Raw genomic sequence first — 24,411 nt, 5'->3', positions numbered from 1 at the left:
GTGTGTGGAAACATAATGGAACCCTTGGTGGGACGGGGCTCTTACACAGCATGTGATGGGTGTAAAGCAAGATTGATGGTCCATTTGTGACAGGCAATCCAGATGGGCCCTACATTGTTGAGATGGGTAGCTCCAATGGCGATACCAAAGGGGTGCGTACTATCATGATAGTGTATAAGAGTTTAGAGTCTTGCATGATCTTATGTTGGAAAGCCTTGCAAGGACAACAAGTTAAAAAGACTAGCATGCAATGTGAATTGGAGAAAAAGAAGACGAGTGCGATCGTAGGAGATAACTCTTTAATACCTGTCCTCCAAATGAATTGATTTTCTTTTTTTGCTCATTGTAGGAGCCTATTGAAATACGTATGAACCCACTCTAAGGATTTCACCACAACACTTGGTTAATTAAAGTTTAGTACGTTCTAACCTTAATAAATCTTGAGGCGTGCTGGAGACGCAAGTCGAAGACGACCACGCCAGACAGCCAATGAGAGAGCGCCATGCTAGCAACGCGCAAACGAAAACCAAAGCGAGGTTTAGTTTTTCAGGATTAAGCCTTAAGATAACCGCGGTTAGGGGAGGTCTCTTCTTAATGCTGAACCCCCCTTTCGACGAAGGCCTCTTCGCCGTGCTCGCCCTTTCTCAACTCGCCATAGCCAGCCTCTTGCCCTACGCAGCTTGCCCTGTTTCGATCGCCCATCACTAGAGCTTGCTCTTTCCCATCGCCCACTTGCATCGCCTTACCCAGAGCTTCGCCACTTACCTTCTTCAACCAGATCTTCGATTTCCAAAGCCAGACCTTTGCCTTTCCCTAATCTTCCATCCTCAATCGCCATAGCCAGAGCTTTCCTCTGCCCCTAATCGCCCATCCATCTTCACTCCTATGTCTCTTGCCCTAGCTACCTTACCCCTCTGCGAACAGACCCTTTCGCCCTTTTTTCAAACTGAGTGCATATCACCCCTTAGCTCCATCCCTCACCGCCTACCTACCGCTCCGTGTCCACCCATTCAAGCTTTTACTACTACATGAACCCAAATTCCTTGTTAAATTTCCTAATCCAAACCTGTATTTCTAATCATCAGTAGCCCCAATTGTGTGTATTCCCCTACAATCACTACTTCTCTACATCTTTTGATCATAATCCTGCCTATCCTTTCAAGCTTGCAACTCCATTGAAATTTGATTAGGGCATTTAACGCATTAAGTCTCTATTCAGGTTTTAACCCTTTCACTAAGGCAATAACACTGTATATTTTCTCCTAGCCCTAACTCCGACCTCCATTTGTATCATTTGTATCATCAGTAGCCTTATTCATGCTCTTATTCCTCCCCACAATCACTAATCCTGAAAATAATCCCTTATTTCTCTACAATTCTCGGTTGTACTCGACTTTGTATGCCCGAAGTCCCAATTTTGGTTACTATCGTGCCAATTACTACATATTTTACACTTTTTGCCCGTGGTAATTCTTAATGGGACAACAAGGCCTGCCTCCGGGATTCAGATTCAGCCCAACGGATGAAGAGCTGGTGGTGCATTACCTCAAGAACAAAGCATGTGGCAGGAGCTTTCATCAGGGGGTCATTGCAGAGGTGGACATCTACAAGTTTGAACCCTGGGATTTGCCTGGTAATCCAAGAATATAATTAGTTTATGGGTTTGTAATTTTGGACTATGATATGATCATGGTGTTGATTGGGATAACCTTGGTTTGGTGTCTACTTAGTGATTTGGGTAATTTGATAGATTTTTTTGGGTGATTTGGGATATCTTGGGATGATGGTTTTTTTGGTGTGGATAATTTGGGACGTTTGTTTTGGAGAATTCGAGATTTCATTTTTTGGATAATTTGTGATATAGATGTTTTTTTTTTCTTCTAAAAATTTGGATTTTGGTGTTTGCTTTGCACATTTTGTATGTACTGATCTGTCTGATTTTCTAGGATAGTTTTTGACCTGGTATGTTTATGTATTTTGCCCTGATTTTAGGGATACATTTTTTGCTCATTTTTCAAAATTTAACATTTCTGTGTGATTGTATTTTTTGGTCTGTTTTGCACACTATGCATCATTCATTGGTTTGTCTAATTACAGAGATGGTCATATGTGCAGGCACGCACACAGTATTTGATGTCTGTTTTGCACACCATGTATTCATTGGTTTGTCTAATTCCAGGGATGGTTTCATGCATGCTCGTGCAATATGTGTGTTGAAGTGTTAAATTCTTAAATAGATCGCATGCGTGCACATGTATGTTTCTGTGTATGTATGTGCCAAAAAGTCATAAATAGATTGAACTTCTAATGTTGATTTCTTGTTGTGTGCAGGACAATCTGCTCGACCAAGCAGGGATCCAGAATGGTACTTTTTCAATGCTCAAGATAACAAACACTCCCACACTGCCCGCATCAACAGAACAACAAGTAAAGGGTATTGGAAAGCAACAGGGAAGGATCGGAAAGTCTGCAGTTCCCCTTATATTGTTGGGGTGAAGAAGACTCTGGTATACTATGAGGGGCGAGCTCCCAGTGGGAGACGGACAGATTGGATCATGCATGAGTACAGACTGGATGAAGAATCTGAGAAGAAAATTAACATTGTTTGTGCTGCTGTGCTCTGCCGGGTTCGCAAGAAAGGCGGGCCTGGGCCAAGAAATGGGGAGCAGTACGGGGCACCCATCTTGTATGAAAATGATGAATTGGAAGCGTCTTTGAGTTTGGGGGGTTTGGCAAATGATGTGGGTGAGAAGCTTCCGCAACTCTCTGAGAGCAGTGATGGGCCCAAGGTTTTCGATTTACCAGATCGATCTGAGGCTTTGAAGCTACCAGGCCAGATGGTTACTTCAGAGATGTCATCGGAAGGGTGTGGTAGTGACGACTTCTCAAGCATAGAAAGGTTGGGTGCTGATTGTGAGCTAGAGATAGATGCTTTCCTTCAGTCCTTCATCTCTGATACCACACAGGTCACAAGTTTGGAAGCTGGGACGGTGTTTGCCATCTCTGACCAGGCAGGAGGGACTATTCCACGCCACCACCACCAGTTCAATGGTGACACTCCCTCAGATTTGGATGCTTTTCTGGTCTTTCCCAGCCGTATTGACCTTGATGGTAACAGCTTTCATGACATCGTGCATCCAGCTTCTGGTGAAGCGGAGATACTAGGAGAGATGCTGCATCTTTTTGATTCTGATCAAGCTGGTGTCAGCAATGCCCCTGTTTACAATCATGATGGTCTGTTCAGTGACGATGGCAGTCTGGTGGGCGGTGACTTCTTCGAGCTAGATGATTTGAATTCTCCGCTTGATGGGTTTGTGTCGAGATCACCGGTACAGGGTGTTGAGTTTGGTAGACATGAAGAACAGCAGCAGTTCACCATCTCCAACATGGTCGTTGGAACTGGTGGATGGGTGCCAGATGTATTGCACACACAGGGCTTGGCCCCCCGCCGAGTACGGTTGCAGTCAGGTGGAAACATGATGAACACTGATGTGCTGCAGCAGCCTGAAGCCGTCCACAGTGCGTACCCAGAGGTGAGAATAAGCTTTCCCTCTTATCTCTGACATGGATTTACCCTTCAACATCACCATTGGTTGATAATCTTGCACTTTGTGTGGAGGTTTGATGCCTGTGTCTGCTGACATGCTTTTTTTCTTTCTGATAAGGCAGCCCTCTAGTGGCTCAGTAAACTGAGCAAGGGATGCTGCTCTTATCTTTCATGTGGTGACCCGAAACCTGTGCGCTTTTTTTGTGAAATGTCTTTTTGGGCAGACATTGGGCACCAACAAAAGTGGGGGGCACTTCCTCATGAGTTTTGTCTGTGTGTTGTGACTAAAACCTAGGAAGTTTCAATCTACAGGCACAAATGCTAGTGGGTGGAGTTTCGAATCATATAGGCATACGGATAGACGAAGATGCTTCTAACAATGGTGGCCAGATTTTTGCTGAGTTATCTTCAGGTAACATTTATGGTTATTAGTTGCTTGGTATGGTGGTCCACATGTGTGCGCTGGTTATAGGGGTTTCGTTTCTGCAGGTCCTGGTCATGGTGACACGGCCCATGTCATGAAGTCTTCAACTAGGAGTTTCTTGTCCAAGCATATGTCATCCTACACAGTTTCAAAAATTGAGGAGGCGCCTCCACAACTCTATTATGCAGCATTGACAGATTCACAGGATGAAGATCCTATAACAAATGATGCCACCGTGTATTCTACTGCTTTCATTCATGAAAGCAAGGTAGAAACAGTCACTTTTGAGGAGGATGCTTGCATACCAGTAGCTTCATCTGGGTCATCAACCCACCTGCTAACCTCAACTAGTTGCACTCAAGAAGCAAGTCCTGATTGCGAGGCTGCCCATGACCCATCAGTTTCTGGTGGTTGTGTGGAATCAGAAACTGAGCATCCAAACACCCCATCCCTGCGTAGTTCTTTTTGGAACTCTGCATTCAGAGGCCTGGTAAGCAGAGCAAAGGCAATATCACTGGGCACCCGATTGATTCAACTTGAAGGCAGCCTACGTAGGAGGTTCAATGACAAAGTGTTTGCACTGGGGAAACCGGCTGCCCAACTTTTTCCTGCCAAAGATTATGCGAATCCTTACAACAGTCTGAGAAGGGGGGTGATGGTTTCTCTGTTTCGTTTAGCAGCTGCAGTTCTGATCTTTTTCTGCCTTTTCCTTGGGTTCCGCACACTGAACAAGTATGCATTCACCATTCTAGTATGATTAGATTCTGCCCTTACATGCTATATGTCTGTCCACCTGGCTTTGTGCCGATTTTGGACATTAACAAAGTATGCATTCTCCATTTCAGTTTGACGAGATTTTGCCCATACACGCCATCTGTCTGCTGTCCACCTAGCTTTGTACTGATTTTACACACTACCCCAATTATGCATTCCCCATTTCAGGATGACCAGATTTCCCTCTTATATATGTATGTCCATGCATTCCCCATTTCAGGATGACCAGATTTCCCTCTTATAGATGTATGTCCATCCACCTGCCTTCTCACATCAATGTAATACAAGTTCGTACAATAAAATGAGTGTGCTTTTATGCAGATGCGACATTAGTAGTTGGTTTTTCTTTTCGCGGCTTGAAATGCCATGGGTCCTAAAACTATGTTCGCCAAAAAGATTTGTCCCGCGTGCGTGCTAGAGTGTGCCAAAGAACGTGCCATTTGTGGGTGTGCGATTAGAAATGGTCTGGCCTGGACACCCTTGGATACGTGCTAGACAATGCTAAGGGTCTTTACACAGAGTCCTGCGGATGCCTGCCCACCAGGTTGGAGTCTGCAGCCAAGATTTTCTGACAGCTGACATTTTCAAACAAAAAATTCCTCTCCTTGGTGGGCAGAGGTAGTGAGGGTGTATCCAGCCTAATGTGAAACAAACCTGCCACATCCTTCACAAGGTTGACAACTTTAACCAGTAGGCCTGCTAATTCTGGTGATGCATTATTGTAAACAATATTGGTAAGGGTTTCTCCTCCTTGTGAAGGACCCTGGACAGGATGGAGAGGGGCCCCCTCCAGAGTTTTAACTTTGTTTACTTATCTCATGTTGCATTTAGATTCATCGATCATTAACAAATGGGCTGCAGGGAGCATTGAGTCGGTTAACAAATGGGAATGCCAGCCAGTTGTAGGTTTGTGAGTTGCATGAGTTATGCTTTGATTCTAATTTAGTTTTACCCTTGTAAGCTTTATTGGGGATATGGAGCATTGGATTGAAAAAAAGGATGGAAGAGTAAAGGTTATAATGGTTAATGTTGTGTGCGCCGCTGCTCCCAATCAAAATATTTCATGTCATGGCTAGCTTAGTCAATGAAATCACATATTGAAGATTTGTGCCTGTTTAATCACAGTGCATTAAGAAATCACAGAAGCCTTAGTTAATTGATTGATGTTCACACGATACTGATTCCTTATGTGCATGAAGAAAGAAAAACTAGTCTCTATGGCATCATGGTCTTCTCATGATGTTTGCACGTTTTTGCAAAGCACTGATGGGCTTGCATAGGAGTGTCCATCTACAAAGCCTTAAGGTCCACAAGCTTATAGAAATTTCTTTCATGCAAGTTTGGTCCAACACTAGCATCGTCTACATAGAGTGCATATGAGATATTTTGGCAGCAAAACCAACAACAATTGCCCAAGAAATCTTCTCTTACCAAGCTCATGCCATAATCAAGACACTTGTTTCCATTGTTCAGCTATTTGTATGACTTGATGAAGGGTCCTACAAAACCATTGCCCTAAAATTTGTATGAGTGATGTACTAATAGAAATAAGTTTTGATCTCTGGTGATGGTGGCTTGGACTAGGAATTGGTGGATGAAAGCCCCATAGTTCATACCAAGAGAGAGGAAGAATTTAAGAGCAAAGAAAAAATCAAGGATGATGTGATTAACACACGAGTGCCAAAAAAAAAAAGAATTGAAGAGATACATAAAGTAAAGACCAAGTGTAGAAACAGAGAAACCAATAATAAAGAAAGGATGCTATGAAGTTTAGAGCTCCAAGATAGCTAAGTATATATGGAAAGAACAAGCAATAAAAATTCAAAGCAAAAGATGTGTTATTGTGATGTACCTCTCGCCACCAAAGAACAATGTACAAATAGAATGGAGACTACTAAAACGATGCCAAGGAGAATCTTTGTATTTGTTGGAAATCAATGTTCCACCCTCGTCATTGTCCTTGTGTGGGTGACATGTTGCTCTATTTTGTAGGTCCCCCTATATGATGAGTAGTGGTGGTGTGAGCACTTGAGCATCCCACTGATCCCTAGTTTAGACACCACATTAAAAAAAGAGAGAAATCATGTACCTCTCCCCAACAATGTAAAAAGAACTACGTAAGCATAGAATCAAGACTACCAATGATGCCAAGAAGAATCTTTGGATTTGTTGGAAATCAATGTTCCACCCTCATCGTTGTCAAGGTGTGGGTAATGGGTTGCTCTATTTTGTAAGGCCCACTATATGATGAGTAGTTGTTATGGTGTGAGCACCTGAGCATCCTGCTAATCCCTAGTTTAGACACTAGATGTTTTCCATGTATGGTATTTGTAATGTGTATACTTGATCCATCCCTAACTAAGTAATACCTAATCTTCCAAAGCTCTTGTAGAGCAGCAAAGAACTTTCCAACCAAGTGATCATTTCCTATCTTTAGTTAAGAATTAGATAACCAATAACATGCAAGTTTTGTCCATTTATACTTCTAATAGAAGCATTAGAGTTGGCAAGTTGAGGTTCATGCATCAACTCCCGCATTTCATATAAAAGCATGCTATTCTTGGCTCTTGTGTCAATTAACAACAAGAGTGCACAAGTTCATGCATCAACTCCGAATTTCATATAAAAGCACGTGTAAACTAAACACAATAATGCACAAGTTCATTTTGAGTAAACACCCACCCATAATTTAGCTAATTCTATGGCCTTGAGTTCAACATTAGCTTCCATCAAAGTGGCCATGTAAGTAGTAGCTTGATTTTGATTTGTGATCATTTGGTTCTTAGCATGTCTAGCCTTTACATTACATTAAAGTTTAGGCTCTTATTGTTTAACCAATTTCTTAGATAAATCTTAATGAGCATATCACTAGTTGGTGGTCCATAAAACTTCTTAAGCTTACTCCCTTTGAAATGCCCTTGCATTTTTACTCCATCTAAGGTCTCGAATTTAAATGAGCCATATGGAGTAAGCTCGATGACCGTGAAAGGTCTAAGTTCTCATTTGTTTTTGTGCTTCAAACACCGTACATTAAGACCATATATCCTTCCTTGATATCCTTATCCTTGAGATTATTCCTTTATAATTTCTCAACCTTGAAATCCTTATCCTTGAAATTATTGTCAAACCACTACTTTCTTCATACTTCTCAACCATAATCACCCCCCATGGACTACTTTGACTCTTGTTTTATCAAGTTTCTCCAAGTCTATCTATCTTTCTGATGCGTGGATCGCTTTAACTCTTATTTCATCAAGTTTCTCTCCAAGTCTATTTATATTTCTACTAATGCATTTTTTAAAATTTGTACCTTAATATCCACTCGCATACTCAACACTAAATATTCTAGTGATGTCATCACTTAAAGACCAAAATCCAATCAAAATGGTAAATGGCATGTATCAACCTTGTAAAAAGTATGGTAGCAACTATGAGGTGATTTGGGAGATAGAGAGAGAGAATGTTGAGAGGTAATCCCTCTACTCTTTCTCTATGTGTGTTTGGTCCTATCTTTGGATCGTGCTCAAATCGTGTTTTTAAAAGTAGCTAGATAATACTTTTCTATTTGTTAAATAGTTTTGCAGATCAGTCCAAGGTCAACAACCCATACATGTTAACACAAATACTTAACCATGTGGCACAGAGGCCAGTAAAAGATGAACCAAAGGAAAGCCTGTCGTTAGCCCTAATCCCCAGTCAACCTATAGACTCTACTGGAAGGGTGGAAGAAGGACAAGCAGTGTTAATGGAGACACAACAGCTTATAAAGTCAATCAAGAAGGATCGAAAAAAGAAGATTGACAAAAGGATGAGAGGGCTACTAGTGGATGTCACCACAGAATCTTAGCAATTGGAAGTAGCTGTGGCATCGGAGATCAAGACATACCAAGAGGCTCTCCAAGAAAAACTGCAAAGCCCTACTGTGCAGGAATAACACCAACAGCTCTCCCCTCCAACAAGCCCTGCACAACTAATATTCAAAGACCTCTCCCCGCTCAAGGATTCACAACTCGAGGGTATACCAATAGAAGGAGCTAAAGAACAAATACAAAAGGGCTATACCTTGAAAGGACCAGAACACAAGGAAGCATCAGTTGCACCATTAGAATTGAAGAAGCTAGCATAATCTAGTAAGAGGTCGCACTCACCAGATACATCCAGTCCAAGCAAACGAAGTAGGTTGGATGACGATGAGCCACTGCTGCATCTTGGCTCTGTCAAAGATGCAGATTCTCAACAGTTCCTCCAGGAAGGCCTCAACACACTACTCTATGATCCCCTCACAGAAATAGGTGTTGCCACTAGTACCAACTCCATTGTACAAAAAATCAATGAGAATGCTAACTTGAATGCAAGGCTGGAGCAAGCAAAGGAGCAACTACAAAAGGAGATAACTCACACACAGAACCTAACAACTGGGCATGCCAAGGAAATGCAAGAGTACCAGCAGGAGGGCGCAAAGCGTAGTGAGGATATGCTTCGACAACAAATAGAGCTCCTCACAGCCAACCTCAAAGAAGAACAAGAAAGAGTACAAGGACTGCAACAAGAACGAAAGCAGGCTAACAAAGCGCATGCGGAAAAAATCAAGGCTCTTAATGAGATAATCATCACCAACCAAACAGAGGCACAAAGAAGCCAAGAGACAATATCACAACTACAAACACAATTACAGGATACACAAAGACTGGCAGCACAACAAATAACTCAAATTACTGAGGCCCATCAAAGAGAAGCTACTTCCAAAAGAGCATAGGAAGTGGCAACAAGAAGATTCAAAGAACTGGATGCTGAGCGGATGATCAGAGAGACAGCCATTTCCAACCAGCTCAGCAATGCTGATATCCACATGCAAGAATTGGCCCACCAATTGGCCACATAAGAAAGGAGTTAAAGGCCGGAGCCCACAAATGATTTGCGTATCCTCCTTGAGCGTGCCTCGGAATTGGGACAGTTGCCAGTAACTCCTCGGGCCCCTTCTCAAACTCTTACCTTGTTTTTATCTACACTAACACTCTCATTACTTCAATATGAAGTTGAAATTATTAGCTTAGGAGAATTGACCCTTATTAAACAAAATACTGAACGAGATGATGACCCAATAGTCATTATGGGCATTTTAAGGGGGGATCTTATATTAACTAACCCGCAAGATATCTTCTTTTATCCCTTGCATCCTATAGTTCTCAACCTCCGTAGTTGGTGTCGTGTATTACAAAATTCAGACATCCTGGATAACAGTATCGGGACAAACTCGATCTGTTTGTTCCAGATGGCATACGAGCAACACCAGCCAACTACGAGGTCGTGTGGCTAACACTTTATCAATGGGTAATTAGTCACGGGTGGCTAGAAGTATATAATATTCACTAGCCAACTACGAGGTCGTGTGACTAACACTTATCAATGGGTAATTAGTCACGGGTGGCTCTAGAAGTATATAATATTCACCAATATTTAAATCTTTGTGAGTCTACCTTATATCACCCGGTGGGCATACTCAAGCTGTATACTAATATACAAGCATTTAGAGGCTATGCTCACCAACGTCAGTTATAATTTTGATGCCACTCACATAAATTTGATAACGAAGAAATCCCTGAGTCTACCTTATATCACCCGGTGGGCATACTCAAGCTGTATACTAATATACACAAGCATTTAGAGGCTATGCTCACCAACGTCAGTTATAATTTTGATGCCACTCACATAAATTTGATAACGAAGAAATCCCTGAAATTCAAAACTTTTTCAAAGTGCATAAACCTAGCCACCCACCCCCTAGTTCGGGTCAAGGCGATGATGAGGGTCCATCTTCCTTTTTCAAAAACACTTACCCTGTATGTTCTAATATCGCAAGTAGGCTTCTTAACCCTTATCCTAGCGCGCCACCTACTAACTCGTCCCAAGCTGAATGTATATACTCTTCTTTCTCTCCGCCAGAATTAGATTTTTCCACTAACACTCTCGCCCCTGAGGAGATATTGGCACCTATCCCAACTCCAATACGGCAACCTCGGGAGGTACGTAATTTGTCGCCAGTTGATAATGTTACGCCTTACACTGACAATAATATTTTGACTTCCTTGATAGTTGCAAAATATGGAGAGTTTATACAACAAGGTAATCCACTATTAAAGCCAAAGCTTATGTTCAAGGTGGTGCTAATATGCAGATTACTCCGTTCGATCCTACTAGCAAGATTCTTCCAGAGGCATATTCTTCAGTCACACCCACACGACAACACTATGTACCGTACCCTCTCCGTGCCACCCATCCAGAATTAGAAGAATTACTTCCATTAGTAGGAGAGGGAACATTGTGGGCAAATGTTGCCAAACACACAAGGCTTGCGAACCCCCATCTCCTCTCAGACTTGTTGGAAATTTGCCTGGTCACTTTCATTGATCAGTTATAGTTATAGAAGATGGAGGAGGCGCGACATCCCCGGTGCACACCAGAGGAGGATACACCACCATCCACACAAATGAAGAAGCAGCACAGCTGCCAGATTTTGGAGTGCAACCTGCATGGAGAAAGGAATTCTTAACAGTGCTTGAATACAGCAGCATTTACATGAGTGCACCGCCAACACTACAAGTGGATCCACTTTACATGCCTATCAAGAGGAGATGGACACCACTGGAGTTTAAAGATGCCAAAGACAAGGATTCTCATATCTGCTACAACTTTCCTATATTCAATCCAGCAACATTTGCCAGTATTCAAGCACAAAGACAGCAACTGTTAAATTGGATCAGGGCTTGGCAAAAAATCCCCAATCCTGTAATTGTAGCCAATGTAAGGTTCATGAAATTATTGGTGGTTCTCATAGACCAACCTAAAGAACCTTATGATGGATTTGAGGCTCAGCACCTACAGTTCGACATGAACCAAGGGCCATCAGACAGGGGTATCATGCTGTATTACCACCGTCTAAGATGTTTTCCAACATATATGCACCTAACATTTGAAGACATGATCGACACAGGATTCTGGAAGTCCCATTTGGCATTCCGCCGCACACCCTGAAAACTCCAGTCCCGTCGCAATTTCTATCGACATGAGTTCGGTGACTAGGTCTTTCGACCTCAATAACAAGTTCTGAGGATAGAACCAACATCAAGAAGGAGGGATTAACACCATGATCCTCACTTGAGGACATTAATAAGTGTCATGTAAAGGCACTATAAAGGTTATACATTATGAGAGATTGGCCACCCAAGGTCTAGTTAGTAAGTTTTGGGCACCCAAGTGTGAATAAGGGCCAATTGTATATAAAGTATTTTCTCATTAGTGAAAAGGACACAATCCCCTTTGTGCTATTGAGAGCTCTTCCCTTGTACTTTGTGAGAGAGTGAGGAGTGAGAGCATTCTAGCATTGTGCCTCTTTCATTCTCGTGTGTTTATGCTTGTATGAGAGAGTGAGAGAGAGTGTGATTGGCCTATGCGATGGTGTGAGCGACTCCATGGTGACAGTGTGGAGGTGGAGCTTGGAGTTTGGAGCATACAAGCGAGCTTGGAGGCCTCAAGAGATATGAGCTCGAAGCATTGGTAATAAGTACCCCACGATGGTTGTGTTCTACCGCTTGTCCAATAGGTGAATGTGTGTAGAGTTCCCTCTTGGAGGTGTGGTAGCCCATAACATCATGCAAGGATGCCACTTTGTGTACATTGTCACATGATGCCTACATGGGGTGCAAAAATACTTAAACTTTGAGCCTTAAAAGCTTACATCAAGGGTATGCATTCTTGTGGATAGTGGGAGTATGCATATTTTTGTCAATATTAAATTCTTTCAAATTATAGCCCACATATTTGGACTCTTTACATATGGTGCAAGTGGCAAATGGGTTAAAGATGCAATGTACAATGTCATGTCAAAATGTGGGGCTGATGTTTGACAAGGATTATGCATACAAATTTGAATTGTTGGTCATAGAAATGAGACTAATTGACATTATTGTGAGTGGCTCTGATTGACATTATTGTGAGTGGCTAGCCAATCTTGGTCCATTCACAATGGATATATAAACAAGGGTTTATGTCATTTAATTAGAATAAAGGAAGCGGATGAAATCAAAATGGCATTTAGGACCGAGAGAGGTCTATTTCACTACAAGGTGATGCCTTTTGGTTTACGCAATGCTCTTGCTACCTTCCAAGATTTAATTGAACGCGATGCTTCAGCCCTATCGGTGTTGGTCTTTGATGATATATTGATATATAGAAAGAGTGAAGAAGAGCATGTGACGCATGTACGTGAATTTTTGGAAGCTTTAAGGGCCAATCAATTATATGCCAAAGAGAGCAACAAATGCACATTTATGTCATAAGAGGTGGAATACCTTGGGCATATTATTAGCAAGGATGGTATAAGCATGGATCCTAAGAAAGCAGAGTATGTCAATAATTGTCCAATACCATCCAATATCACTCAATTGAGAGGTTTCTTGGGTCTCTTATCTTTCTATCAAAGGTTTATTGAGAGATGTGCATAAATTGTAGCCCCATTGAGACAGATAAGGTGAAGAGGGAGTCATTCTTTTGGGATGCAACATCAAGCAAGAGTTTTGAAGAGATCAAAACAATGCTTTCTTTAGCTCCTATTCTTGTATGCCCTGAATTTTATTATAAAAAATGAGTATCTTAAGCAAGATAACTATGGAGTTATGAGAAAATGTGGTAATGCAAAACACTATGTAAGGTGGATGAAGCCTAAGTACACTCATAATGATGAAAGATTAATACTAATAAAGCTTAGACTCAAGCTTAGTTGGATTACAAGATTGAGACTTGTTCTCATAAAAATACTTGAGAGCTTGCTTAAAAATGACCCCTTTTATATGAGGTGAGTATGCTTTATTAGCTCATGTGGGATATTTCATACTTGCTCATGTGGCTGTTTATGTTATGAGTGAGGATGAATTCATGGAATATTTTATATATTCCCTTGTTTTGTATTTATGGATTCTTAAAAGAGTTCATGGAATATTTTATTCCCAAGTGTTTATGTTATGAATCCTCCTAGATGGGCTTAGATTAGGGTGCCTTTCTAAATCCAGGTGATCGTAGCTTGTTTACGCATATGTGGGTGAATCCATACATGCGTGGGACTATTGGTTACATCATCTTATTGATATGAAGTTTCATATGGATGTTTATTTTTAATCAATTAATTTATTAATTGATTGGCTTAGTTAATGTAGGTAGAGATCATTGAACTGGATAATGGAGGCAAGCTGGTGTTGGCCAGGAAATACCTTGAGATGATCAATTTTGAATGTTGACGACGAATAATATTTGATTTTGTGATAACAAGTTCCATTAATTTATTTAGATACCATTTATATTTATTAGCAATGTGTATATATTATTTAGGACATGTGAAAACTCCCTTGTGCACATTCAATTTTTCAAGACATGTGCACTTTTATAAGGTTTAAGGCTTACATCTATTTTTAAAGAAGCTTACACGTGCTAAAGAAAGTTATTTTTGAAGCAAGCTATTTTTTAAGAATGCTATTCTTGAAGAAGTTGAAGTATTTGTAAAACATGCTATTTTGAGCCCTAAAAGCAATGTTTATCCATCGATATTTAGTCAAGTATAAAGGACACCTCATTGAAGATTACTTGATTATGTCCTCGGTGCCTATCCATCCTTGATTGCATCTTACACGGATACTAGTCCATGATTATTATTGATAATTTTGTGACAATTGAGGACAATTGCTTGTCACCCTCGGGTCATGTTATAAGGATGAATTCATGGAATATTTTATACATTCCCATGTTATGTATTTATGGATTCTTAAAAGAATTCATTAAATATTTTATTCCCAGGTGTCTATGTTATGAATTCTCTTAGATGGGTTTAGATTAGGATGCCTTTCTAAATCCGGGCGATCATAGCTTACTTTACCCGTATGCTGGTGAATCTGTACATACGTGTTACATCGTCTTATTGATATGAAGTTCATATAGATGTTTATTTTCAATCAATTAATTTATTAATTGATTGTTTTAGTTGATTCAAGTGTAGATCATTGGACCAGATAATGGAGGTTGGTGTTGGTCCAGGAAATACCTTGAGATGGCCAATTTTAAATGTTGACGAATAATATTTGATTTTGTGACAGCAGCAAGCGTCATTAATTTATTTGGACACCATTCATATTTATTAGGAATGTGTATATATTATTTAAAAGATGTGAAAGCTCCCTTGTGTATATTTGATTTTTTAAGAAATGTGCACTTTTATAAGGTTTAAGGTTCACACCATTTTTAAAGGAGCCTAGCTTGCATGCTCAAGAAAGCCATTATGCGTAACTTTTCAACCATGAGTCCATGTGATGCTATCAACCGAGTCTCGTTCCAATTTTTTGTCAATTAGCCTTTCAGCTAATGTATTTTCAGTTAGACGTTCTTGTATAGCAATTATTAAGCTTGGGACTAGGTATTCCATGGTAGGCATAACCACTTCAACACCATAAGCTAGATGGAAAGGAGTATATCCTGTTGCCACCTTATATGATGTGCGATAGGCCCAAAGGGCAAAGCTTATGCTCCCAATCTGTTCGATTTGCGTTTCAGCTAATGCATTTTCAGTTAGACATTCTTGTATAGCAATTCTTAAGCTTGGGACTAGGTATTCCATGGTGGGCATAACTGCTTCAACACCATAAGCTAGATGGAAAGGAGTATATCCTGTTGCCACCTTATATGATGTGCGATAGGCCCAAAGGGCAAAGCTTATGCTCCCAATCTGTTCGATTTGCTTTCACAGTTTTCATCAGGATGGTACACAAAATCTTATTAGTACTTTCTGCTTGACCATTTGCTTATGGGTAGTATGGTGACGATTTATGATGGATTACGAAGAATCTTGCAAGAAATTGATTAATCACCTCATTAATGAAATGTGAGCCGTGATCACTCACCAATTCCAATGGGCAGCCGAATCGTGATATGATTTGCTCATATACAAATTTCACAGTTGTTCGCGCATCAGCTTTCTTTGAAGTTTTGGCTTCTACCCACTTCGTGAAATAATCTGTGGCTACGACTATGCAGCGGGCTTGTGTGATGGATGAGCCGCTGGATTGATTGGCCCCACAAAATCTATTCCCCATTTCTCAAATGGTTGCCTGACAATGATGGGGGTTAGTGGCATCTTGTCACTTTTTTGTGGGACAATGAAACGTTGGCATTCTTCGCATCTTTTGACAAACTCTATGGCGTCCCCGAATAACGTAAGCCACCAGAGTCTAGCTTGGAGCACCTTTCGAGCTGTAATCTCTCCAGCAAAATGCCCGCCTGTTATCCCAAAATGAGACTCTTCTAGTATGGTCACGAATTCATCCTTTCTTACGCACCGCCTGAGCACATTATCTTGGCCCAGTTCATACAATTCTTCGGCAATCAATTGATATGGTGCCGCAAGCTTGATAAGCCTCTGCATCTTATCTTTGTTTAAGGGTACATCTTGCGGGGAAGCCATAAGCCAAATACTCTGAGATCTCATCACTCCACTCAGGTACAATATCCATTTTGAATAGATAAGCATCAGGAAGGTCATCGCATCGATGCCAGTTGTTGCTGGTTCTCCATTTGGAACTCTGGATAGATGGTCGGCCAACACATGCTGTGTTCCCTTCCTTACCGTGACAATAAAGTCAAATTCTAACAACAATAGTAGCCAACATTTTTTTCTTCCTGTGGTGCAAGGTTTATTCACTAGATATAGCAAAGCTTGATGGTCTACAAAAAATATAAACTTGTTAGCCAAGAGATAATGTCGATATTTCTTGACTGCGTAGACCATGGCCAATCCTTCTTTTTCGGTAGTGGTGTAGTTCACCTCTGCATCATTCAATTGACGACTAGCAAAGCAAATTGGATAGTCCAATTTGAACTCACCAGGTTAGGCTAGTACGTAACTAATTGTAAAATTTGATGCATCGATGTGTACGTGGAATATAAGATCCCAATTGGGGGGTCGCAAAATGGGTGCTCTTGCCAAAGCTTGCTTCAGACGATCATAAGCCTCTTGACACTCTTTGGTCCACTCAAAGACAATGAGCAGTTTCTACAAGGGTCTAGCTATCTCTGCATAAAATACGATGAAGCATCGATAATAACCCCATGACCCATAAACCTTTGCACACCTTTGTAGTTGGTAGTAGGCGATGGTGGTTCCAAGATCAACTTGACCTTGCTATCATCAGTGGATATGCCATTTTTTGAGACTATGTGTCCCAGTATCACACCATGCTTGACCCAGAACTAGCACTTCAAAGGGTTTAGTGATATCCGATATAATCAGCAACGTTCAAACACCTTCCTTAAATAGTTCAAATGATCTTCCCATCGAGAATGTGCACATAGATCATCAATAAATACTTCCAACCACTTTTGCAAGTAGTCCTTAAAAGCTGTGCACATTTACCTTTGAAAGGTTGCCGGGGCATTTGTGAGACCGAACAGCATAACCTTGGCAAATGTTCCCCACATGGTATTGAAGGCAGTCTTATGTTGGTCTTCTGGTGCTATGGGCACCTGAAAACCCATCCAAGAAGCTGTACGCTTCCCTTCCAGCCACTCTTTCCAAGACATGTTCGGTATACGGTACTGGGGTAATGGTCCTTCCGAGTGGTTGCATTCACTTTCTTAAGATCGACACATACTCTTAGTTTCCCATTCTTTTTAGGTACTATCACAATAGGTGACAACCAATCCGTATGTTCAATTTCATAGATAAAGTCAGCAGCAATGAGCTTATCAATTTCCTCCTTTATTATTGATGCATACTTCGGATTCATCTGGTATGGTTTCTGCCTGGCAGGCCGTGATCCTTCCATAATTGGAATCGTATGTTGTACCACCTCAGGCGGTACCCCTTTCATTTCCTTATAGTTCCAGGCAAAACAATCCTTGTATTCCTTGAGGAGAGCAATGAGCTCTTCTTCCTCTCTGTAGAGGTCAAATCTTTGGCAATATATACGGGCCTTGCTTTTTCCCCTGATCCCGCAATATCAACATCCTTGACTTTTGCCGGGCCATCATATGATGCCGACAACCCTTCTTTTTTTTACCCTAGTGGTTGTTAATCGGACCACTCTCCAATCATCAATTGTATAATTCTTGAAATGGTTAGGCACTGAGAGTACATCTGTTTTGTTCTCGTTGTCCTTTTTGGTTTTTTCCATGATTTTCTTGGCCTCACGTTCTGCCTCTGCCAAGGATGTTGTCCAAGTATGGGATGTTAGGTTGTAAGCCAATCTCAGTGCCATTAGAGTAGAAAACAAAATTGGCAAATAGATACAAGTGATCTTTCTGAGGACCCTACTATGTATAGTAACATAATAGGGAGTTTGATTTACATGACTATCATCAGGTTAGATTTCAGTTGTTATGCTATTGGGTTCATTTACAAAATTGGCTATAGATAATAAGTGATCTTTTTGAGGACCCTACTATGTATAGGCACATTATAGGGAGTTTAATTTTCATGACTATCATCAAGCTAGATTTGAATTGTTATGCTATTGGGTTGGTGAGTTAGTTTATGTAAGCCCCAAGGAAGCCGCACTTGGATGTGGCTACTAGGAGGATACTCAGGTATATAAAGTCTATAGTACACTATGGAATTTTTTATGAGGCTAGAGTCTAGGTATAGGTACATGGATATACATATGCAAATTGGGCTAGTAGTATCTCAAACAAGAGACCTGCTCTAGTGGTTCATGTTGGCTTTTAGTAGCATTGTTGTTAGCTAGAGTAGTAACAAGAAGCAACCAATGGTCTCTTTATCGAGTATAGAGGTTAAGTGCAAGGGTGCTATTATGGCAACATGTGAGGTAGCTTGATCAACAGAAGCTATTGGTGTTGGGGTAAAGGTGTTATGCCCACCCTTATAGTGTGTACAAGCCCATAAGTTATAGTACATAGTACACTTAGTACTTTTAATGTACTAAGTGCACTATGTGTACTAGTGCAATATACATGTGTGATAGGGGAGTCACACACTCATGCCTCATGAGTTGACTTATCCCCACAACTCTCTCTCTCTCTCTCTCTCCCTTGCTTCTCTGTGTATGTCTCCCACATTAACCTAACCCTAATTCTCCCATCAACTGGTATCAGAGCCCTGGTTTTAGGGTTTTGTTCTCAAGTGCTGCATCGCTGGAATTCAACTGGAATTCATTTGCTGCGTGTGTTGAACTATTCGCTTCTCTGTGTGGGCGGAAAGAGAAGGAGTCGAGGGCAGCCTTTTCTCCTTCAGCAGAGAGGCAAAGTGACGTTGTGCTGCAACAGACCAGTTAGCGACTGACTGTGAAGTAGTCGATTGGAGAAGAAAGCAAGAGCACGCACGGGGTGTAGAAGGCGCTAGGCGAAACTGAAGCGCCAGGCGTTGAGCGAAGGCTGCTGGGCATATGGAGTCGGCCGGCCACCTAGGCGAGTAGCGGTAGGCGAAGACGTCAACGAACTGGCGACGTGTTGCTACCAGGCGGAAACACAAGGCGGATAGAGCTCGTAGCGCTACAAGGCAGCAATCAGGCGACCCGTAGCGTGGCGAGGCAGCGATGAGGCTAGCGCTCACGTTGACTCATGTTGAAGGCGAAGGCGAGCAAGCGAGCGAGGAGTACAATTCGTGCGTGCACCAGCGAATCTCTCCTCAGGCAAATTCGTTCGCTCCACGTATGTTGGGCAGCCATCGCCTTGCACCTTCTGGCCTCACCTTCTACAACAGTAATAGCAGCAGCAGCCCCGCAAGAGCTTCTTGGGCTCCGTTGTTTTCCAAAGCTTGATGTTGGGTGCTGGAGCTTCTCCGCCTTCTGTCTCTGCAAGGTCTAAGGTTTCCGAGGCTGAACAGAGCATCAGATTTCTGCAGCAGCACCAAATTCAGCACACCCCCCTTTTCCTGCAACAAAAAATCAGAAATTACAAGGTATTTTTCTCAATTTCTTTTTGGGATTTGCAATTGAGCAAGTACAATCATCAATTGAGCAGGTACAGGTGTCCAATTGCTCAATTTTGAGCAAAATTGGCAAAATTGGGTGACATTGGTCACAATCAGGATCAATTTGCAGGAAATTGGTCACAATCAGGATCAATTTGCAGGAAATTGGATGTCGAAATTTGGGGCTTTTGATGTAATTGTGCAATTAAGCACTCATACATGCTGTATGATGTGAAAAATCGCACATTTGGGCAAAATTACAGTAAATTGCAGTGCAAATCAAGGGGCTTTTGTGCCAATTTGGTTGATTTGCATGCAGGCAATCGCATTTGATGCTGTGGATAATGTGTTGATGCCTTACAAGCACTCAATGTGCCTGTAAATCAAGGGGCTTTCATGTATTTGATGTATATGTGGCCAGGGAAAAGCATCGTGGATGCCTTCATGTGCGTCAATGTACCATGTATGATCAGAAATTGATCTTAAATCAAGGGGCTTTTCAAGTTTTTATGCTTGTTGAGCTTGGCAAAGCAGCAGGCAAGACATTTATGCCTTGAATCCTCAAAAATCAGCTTGCAGTCAAGGGGCTTTTGCCCAATTTCTGTTCGGGACTGTTTTATGCAGTGTTCGAGACTGTAAAAGTTTGATTTTTACTCATTTGGACTGCCAGGAGAGCATTTATTGCTACTGTACTTGCTGGTACAGATTTGGCACAGCTTTGTACAAGTTTTGGCATGGTTGTACACTGTTTTGAGTGACCAAAAGGTTCAATTTCAGCTGCTGTACTTGCCGGTACAGGTTTGGTACATCATTTGTAAGCACTTGGTACTGTTGTACAGTACTTTGGAAGGGCAAAAGAGCACATTTAAGGTGCTGTCCAAAATCTGCAGCAACCAGATTTTGGTGATTTCATCACATAAAGTGGGAGAAAAGTTGCATTTGTGCTTCCGCAGTGGGAGATAAAGCTTGGGAGAAAAAAAAACTGTGAGCACTTTGTGTGCTTTTTGGTGCAGTGTTTGCACATTTTTGCAGGGAGTCAGGCATTTACAGGTTGCATTTTGCTATGGCAACCACAGGTGAGAGCTCTTCATTGCTTCACATCAAGAAGCTTGAAGGCTCGCATAATTATGATATTTGGCAAACCCAGTGCTACAATGTGTTGCTCCAGAAAAAGCAGCACAATCCTATCAAAGAAAGGGGTGTAATGCCCGCTTCTCTTACTGCTGAAGAGTGGGAAGATATGGATGAGCTGGCAAGATCTACTATCATGTTGTCTGTGTCAGACTCATTACTTTTCAGCATTCGTGAAGAGAAGACAGCTTGGGGAATGTGGCAGAGATTGCAGGACTTGTATGCCCAACAAAGTGCCTCAAGCAAAGTGTATTGGTTGAAGAAACTCATAGGTCTTCAGATGAAGGAAGGGGCGTCTATGACAGCCCATCTAAATGAGTTTAATGGTATTGTCAGCCAGGTCATTAATCAAAAGTTGGCAATGAACGATGAGTTCAAAGCCACTTTTCTGTTATGCACTTTGCCAGAGAGTTGGGACACATTCAGGACAGCCACTAGCAATTCGCATGCTATGCTGTCATATGCAGATGTTGAGGGTGCTCTTCTTCAAGAAGAGATGAACAGGAAAAACAACTTTGTTGGAAAGTCCAATGCAATGAATGCACGTGGGAGATCCCAGCGAAGGGGAAAAAGCCAAGAAAGGGGAAGGAGCAAGTCTCGCTCCAAAAAGGATTTGGACTGCCATTATTGTGGCAAGAAGGGACACATTAAAAAGCAATGCTACAAATGGAAAAATGATCAAAAAGAAAAGGGAAAAGGCAAAGACAAAGAGAAGGATGAAGCCAAAGATGTAAAGCCAAAGGGCAAAAGTGGAGTCAAGATTGAAGAAATCAATGTGTCACATGCAGGTGGCAGTGAGGATGAGGTCCTATTTACTTCTTCACTTGTTGCCCATTCACTTCTTATTACAGGTGGTCATGGTATGCACTCATGGATCATTGATTCAGGTGCCTCCTTTCATGTCACAGGTTGCAGAGACTTGTTTGTCAGGTACACTGCTGCTGGCAATGAAGGAGTGGTTTATTTGGGTGATAACCATGCATGCAAGATTCTTGGCAGAGGTGATGTAAGGCTTGTATTTTCAGATGGCTCACAGCTTATGCTCCATGATGTCAGGCATGTGCCTGAGATCAAGAAGAACCTGCTTTCTACTGGACAGCTTGATGATGCTGATTATGTTACCACATTTGGTCGTGGAAAGTGGAAGATTAGTAAGGGCTCACTGGTTGTTGCCAGAGGCTCTAAGGTGGACACTCTTTACTTTATGCATGCAGGTGTTTGTCACCATGCTAATGTAAATGCAACCGAGCTGCCGGAAATCTCTATGTGGCATAGCCGGTTGGGACACATGAGTGTCAAAGGAATGGAGCAATTGTCTCGTTTGGGTTACTTGCCTTCTCTAAAGTTTTCAAGTTTTCAGCTTTGTGAGCATTGTATATATGGTAGGCAACTACAGTGCCCCCACAAGAAAGCTCTTGGACAGAAAGATGCTCAGTTAGAGCTTGTGCATACAGATGTATGTGAGATGCCTCAGCTTTCTTTGGGAGGGGCAAAATATTTTGTGTCTTTCATTGATGATGCCACACGCAAGGTGTGGGTTTATCCTCTTCGTTTGAAGAGTGATACATTCTCAGTGTTTCAGAAGTTTGTTGCTCTTGTTGAGAATCAAACTGGCAAAACACTGAAGGCTTTGCGTTCCGACAATGGTGGAGAGTATATGTCCAAACAGTTTCAGGACTTTTGTGATGCTAAAGGCATCAAGAGGGAGCTCTCTACTCCTTATGATCCTCCACAAAACGGGACAGCAGAGAGGATGAACAGGACCATTCAGGAGAAGGTCCGTTCTATGTTGTCACATGCTGCGTTACCTCATGGTTTTTGGGCTGAAGCTGTTATGACAGCCGTTCACCTTATAAACAGGTCACCTAACACGAGGCTTGGTGGGAAAGTGCCAGAGGAAGTATGGACAGGGAAGCCTCCGTTATATAAGCACTTGAGAGTGTTTGGTTGCGTTGCGTACGTGCACATACGCAGGGAAATGAGCACCAAACTTGATCCTAAGTCTCACAAATGCATATTCCTAGGATATGGTGACAGAGGTGAAATGGGGTATAGACTTTGGGATCCCGTGAATAGAAAGATCATACGCAGCAATGATGTCATTTTTGATGAAACATGCATGTATAAGGAGCCTGCAAGGCAACAAGAGCCTGGCAGAGTCATCTTTGATGATGATGGACATCATGGACAACAACAAAGGGCTGTAAATCAGCCATTACAGCAAGAAAACCAGCCCTTAAATGGTGCTGAAAATGGTCCAAATGGACAGCCAGAGATGGCAGAAGATATCCCTATGGATATACCACAGTTAGAGGAGATACCGGGCATGATTTTTCAGCCTTATGGCATGGAACAGGAGCCACCAATGGGTGATATGCAGGCTGGACAGCAACCTGCAAATGATGGTCATTGGGTACGGAGGTCCACAAGACCCTCCAGAGCCCCTGACAGGTTTGTTCCAGGGGTTGACTACTTGATGCTTACTGACTGTGGGGAGCCCTCATGTTATAAGGAGGCTTTACAGAGGGCAGACAAGGCTCTATGGGAGCGTGCCATGAAGTCAGAGATGGATTCTCTGCATAAAAATGGAACTTGGAAGTTGGTGCATTTGCCTGCAGGCAAGAAGGTTTTGCCATGCAAGTGGGTTTACAGGCTCAAAGTTGCACCAGATGCAAAGCCAAGATACAAAGCTAGGTTAGTGGCTAAGGGCTTCAAGCAGGAATATGGTGTGGACTTTGAGGAGATCTTCTCTCCAGTGGTCAAAATGACCACACTTAGAGCTGTGTTGGCTTTGGTTGCGCATGACGATCTGGACTTGATTCAGATGGATGTGAAGACTGCTTTTCTTCACGGTGATCTGCATGAGGAGATATATATGCAGCAGCCAGAGGGTTATGCAGTGAGTGGAAAGGAGAAGCTTGTATGCAAGCTGAAAAAGAGTCTTTATGGGCTCAAACAGGCACCAAGGGAATGGTATCATAAATTTGATACATTCATGAAATCTCAGAAATTCAGGAGAAGTGACATAGATCACTGCTTGTACACCAAGAAAGCTTTGGATGGCAGTCTCTATTGATCCTCATCTTGTATGTTGATGATATGTTGATTGCTGGGAAATCTCGTAAGGAGATGGATACCTTGAAGCAGAGGCTGCATCAAACCTTTGATATGAAGGATTTGGGTGATGCTAATCACATCTTGGGTATGCGGATACTTCGGGACAGAAATCAGCATGTGTTGTATTTGTCTCAGAAGGAATACATTGGCAAAGTCTTGCAGAGGTTCAATATGGACGGGGGGGAAGAAGACTAGTACTCCTTTGCCTCCATATGTGAAACTCAGTGCTATGGACAGCCCATAGTCAGATAGAGACAGGGCTGATATGGCCAAGATTCCGTATGCTTCAGCATGTGGCAGTCTCATGTATGCCATGGTTGCTACTAGGCCGGACATTGCATTTGCAGTGGGAGTGGTTTCTAGATACATGGCCAACCCTGGCAAGAAGCATTGGGAAGCAGTGAAAGGTGTCATGAGATACCTGAAGGGCACACAGAATTTGTGCATTTGCTTTGG

The 24,411-nt window shown here is 42.0% G+C and overlaps 1 protein-coding gene across 1 annotated transcript; it reads left to right on the top strand.

Annotated features, from left to right (window-relative positions):
• Positions 1-465: 465 nt before the first annotated feature.
• Positions 466-5,065, top strand: LOC147618298 (uncharacterized). The gene is made up of 4 exons (XM_086774768.1): positions 466-1,633; positions 2,332-3,533; positions 3,860-3,959; positions 4,037-5,065. The coding sequence occupies exons 1-4, from the start codon at positions 1,477-1,479 to the stop codon at positions 4,726-4,728; spliced, it is 2,151 nt and encodes a 716-aa protein (XP_086630894.1). The 5' UTR covers positions 466-1,476; the 3' UTR covers positions 4,729-5,065.
• The last annotated feature ends 19,346 nt before the right edge of the window (positions 5,066-24,411 follow it).

This window comes from Cibotium barometz, chromosome 35 (genome assembly GCF_041138505.1).
Source record: "Cibotium barometz isolate CiBa-2024 chromosome 35, ASM4113850v1, whole genome shotgun sequence".
Taxonomy (NCBI): domain Eukaryota; kingdom Viridiplantae; phylum Streptophyta; class Polypodiopsida; order Cyatheales; family Cibotiaceae; genus Cibotium; species Cibotium barometz.
The sequence above is the reverse complement of the archived record's forward strand: the minus strand, read 5'-3'. Positions and strand labels throughout refer to the sequence as shown.

What these genes read in the sequence shown, in the direction of transcription:
- LOC147618298 (XM_086774768.1), top strand. Translation starts at nt 1,477, where the DNA reads ATGGGACAACAAGGCCTGCCTCCGGGATTCAGATTCAGCCCAACGGAT. An exon ending in TGAACCCTGGGATTTGCCTG is followed by an intron (nt 1,634 to 2,331) that starts GTAATCCAAGAA and finishes TGTTGTGTGCAG; the next exon opens with GACAATCTGCTCGACCAAGC. An exon ending in TTTTGCTGAGTTATCTTCAG is followed by an intron (nt 3,960 to 4,036) that starts GTAACATTTATG and finishes TCGTTTCTGCAG; the next exon opens with GTCCTGGTCATGGTGACACG.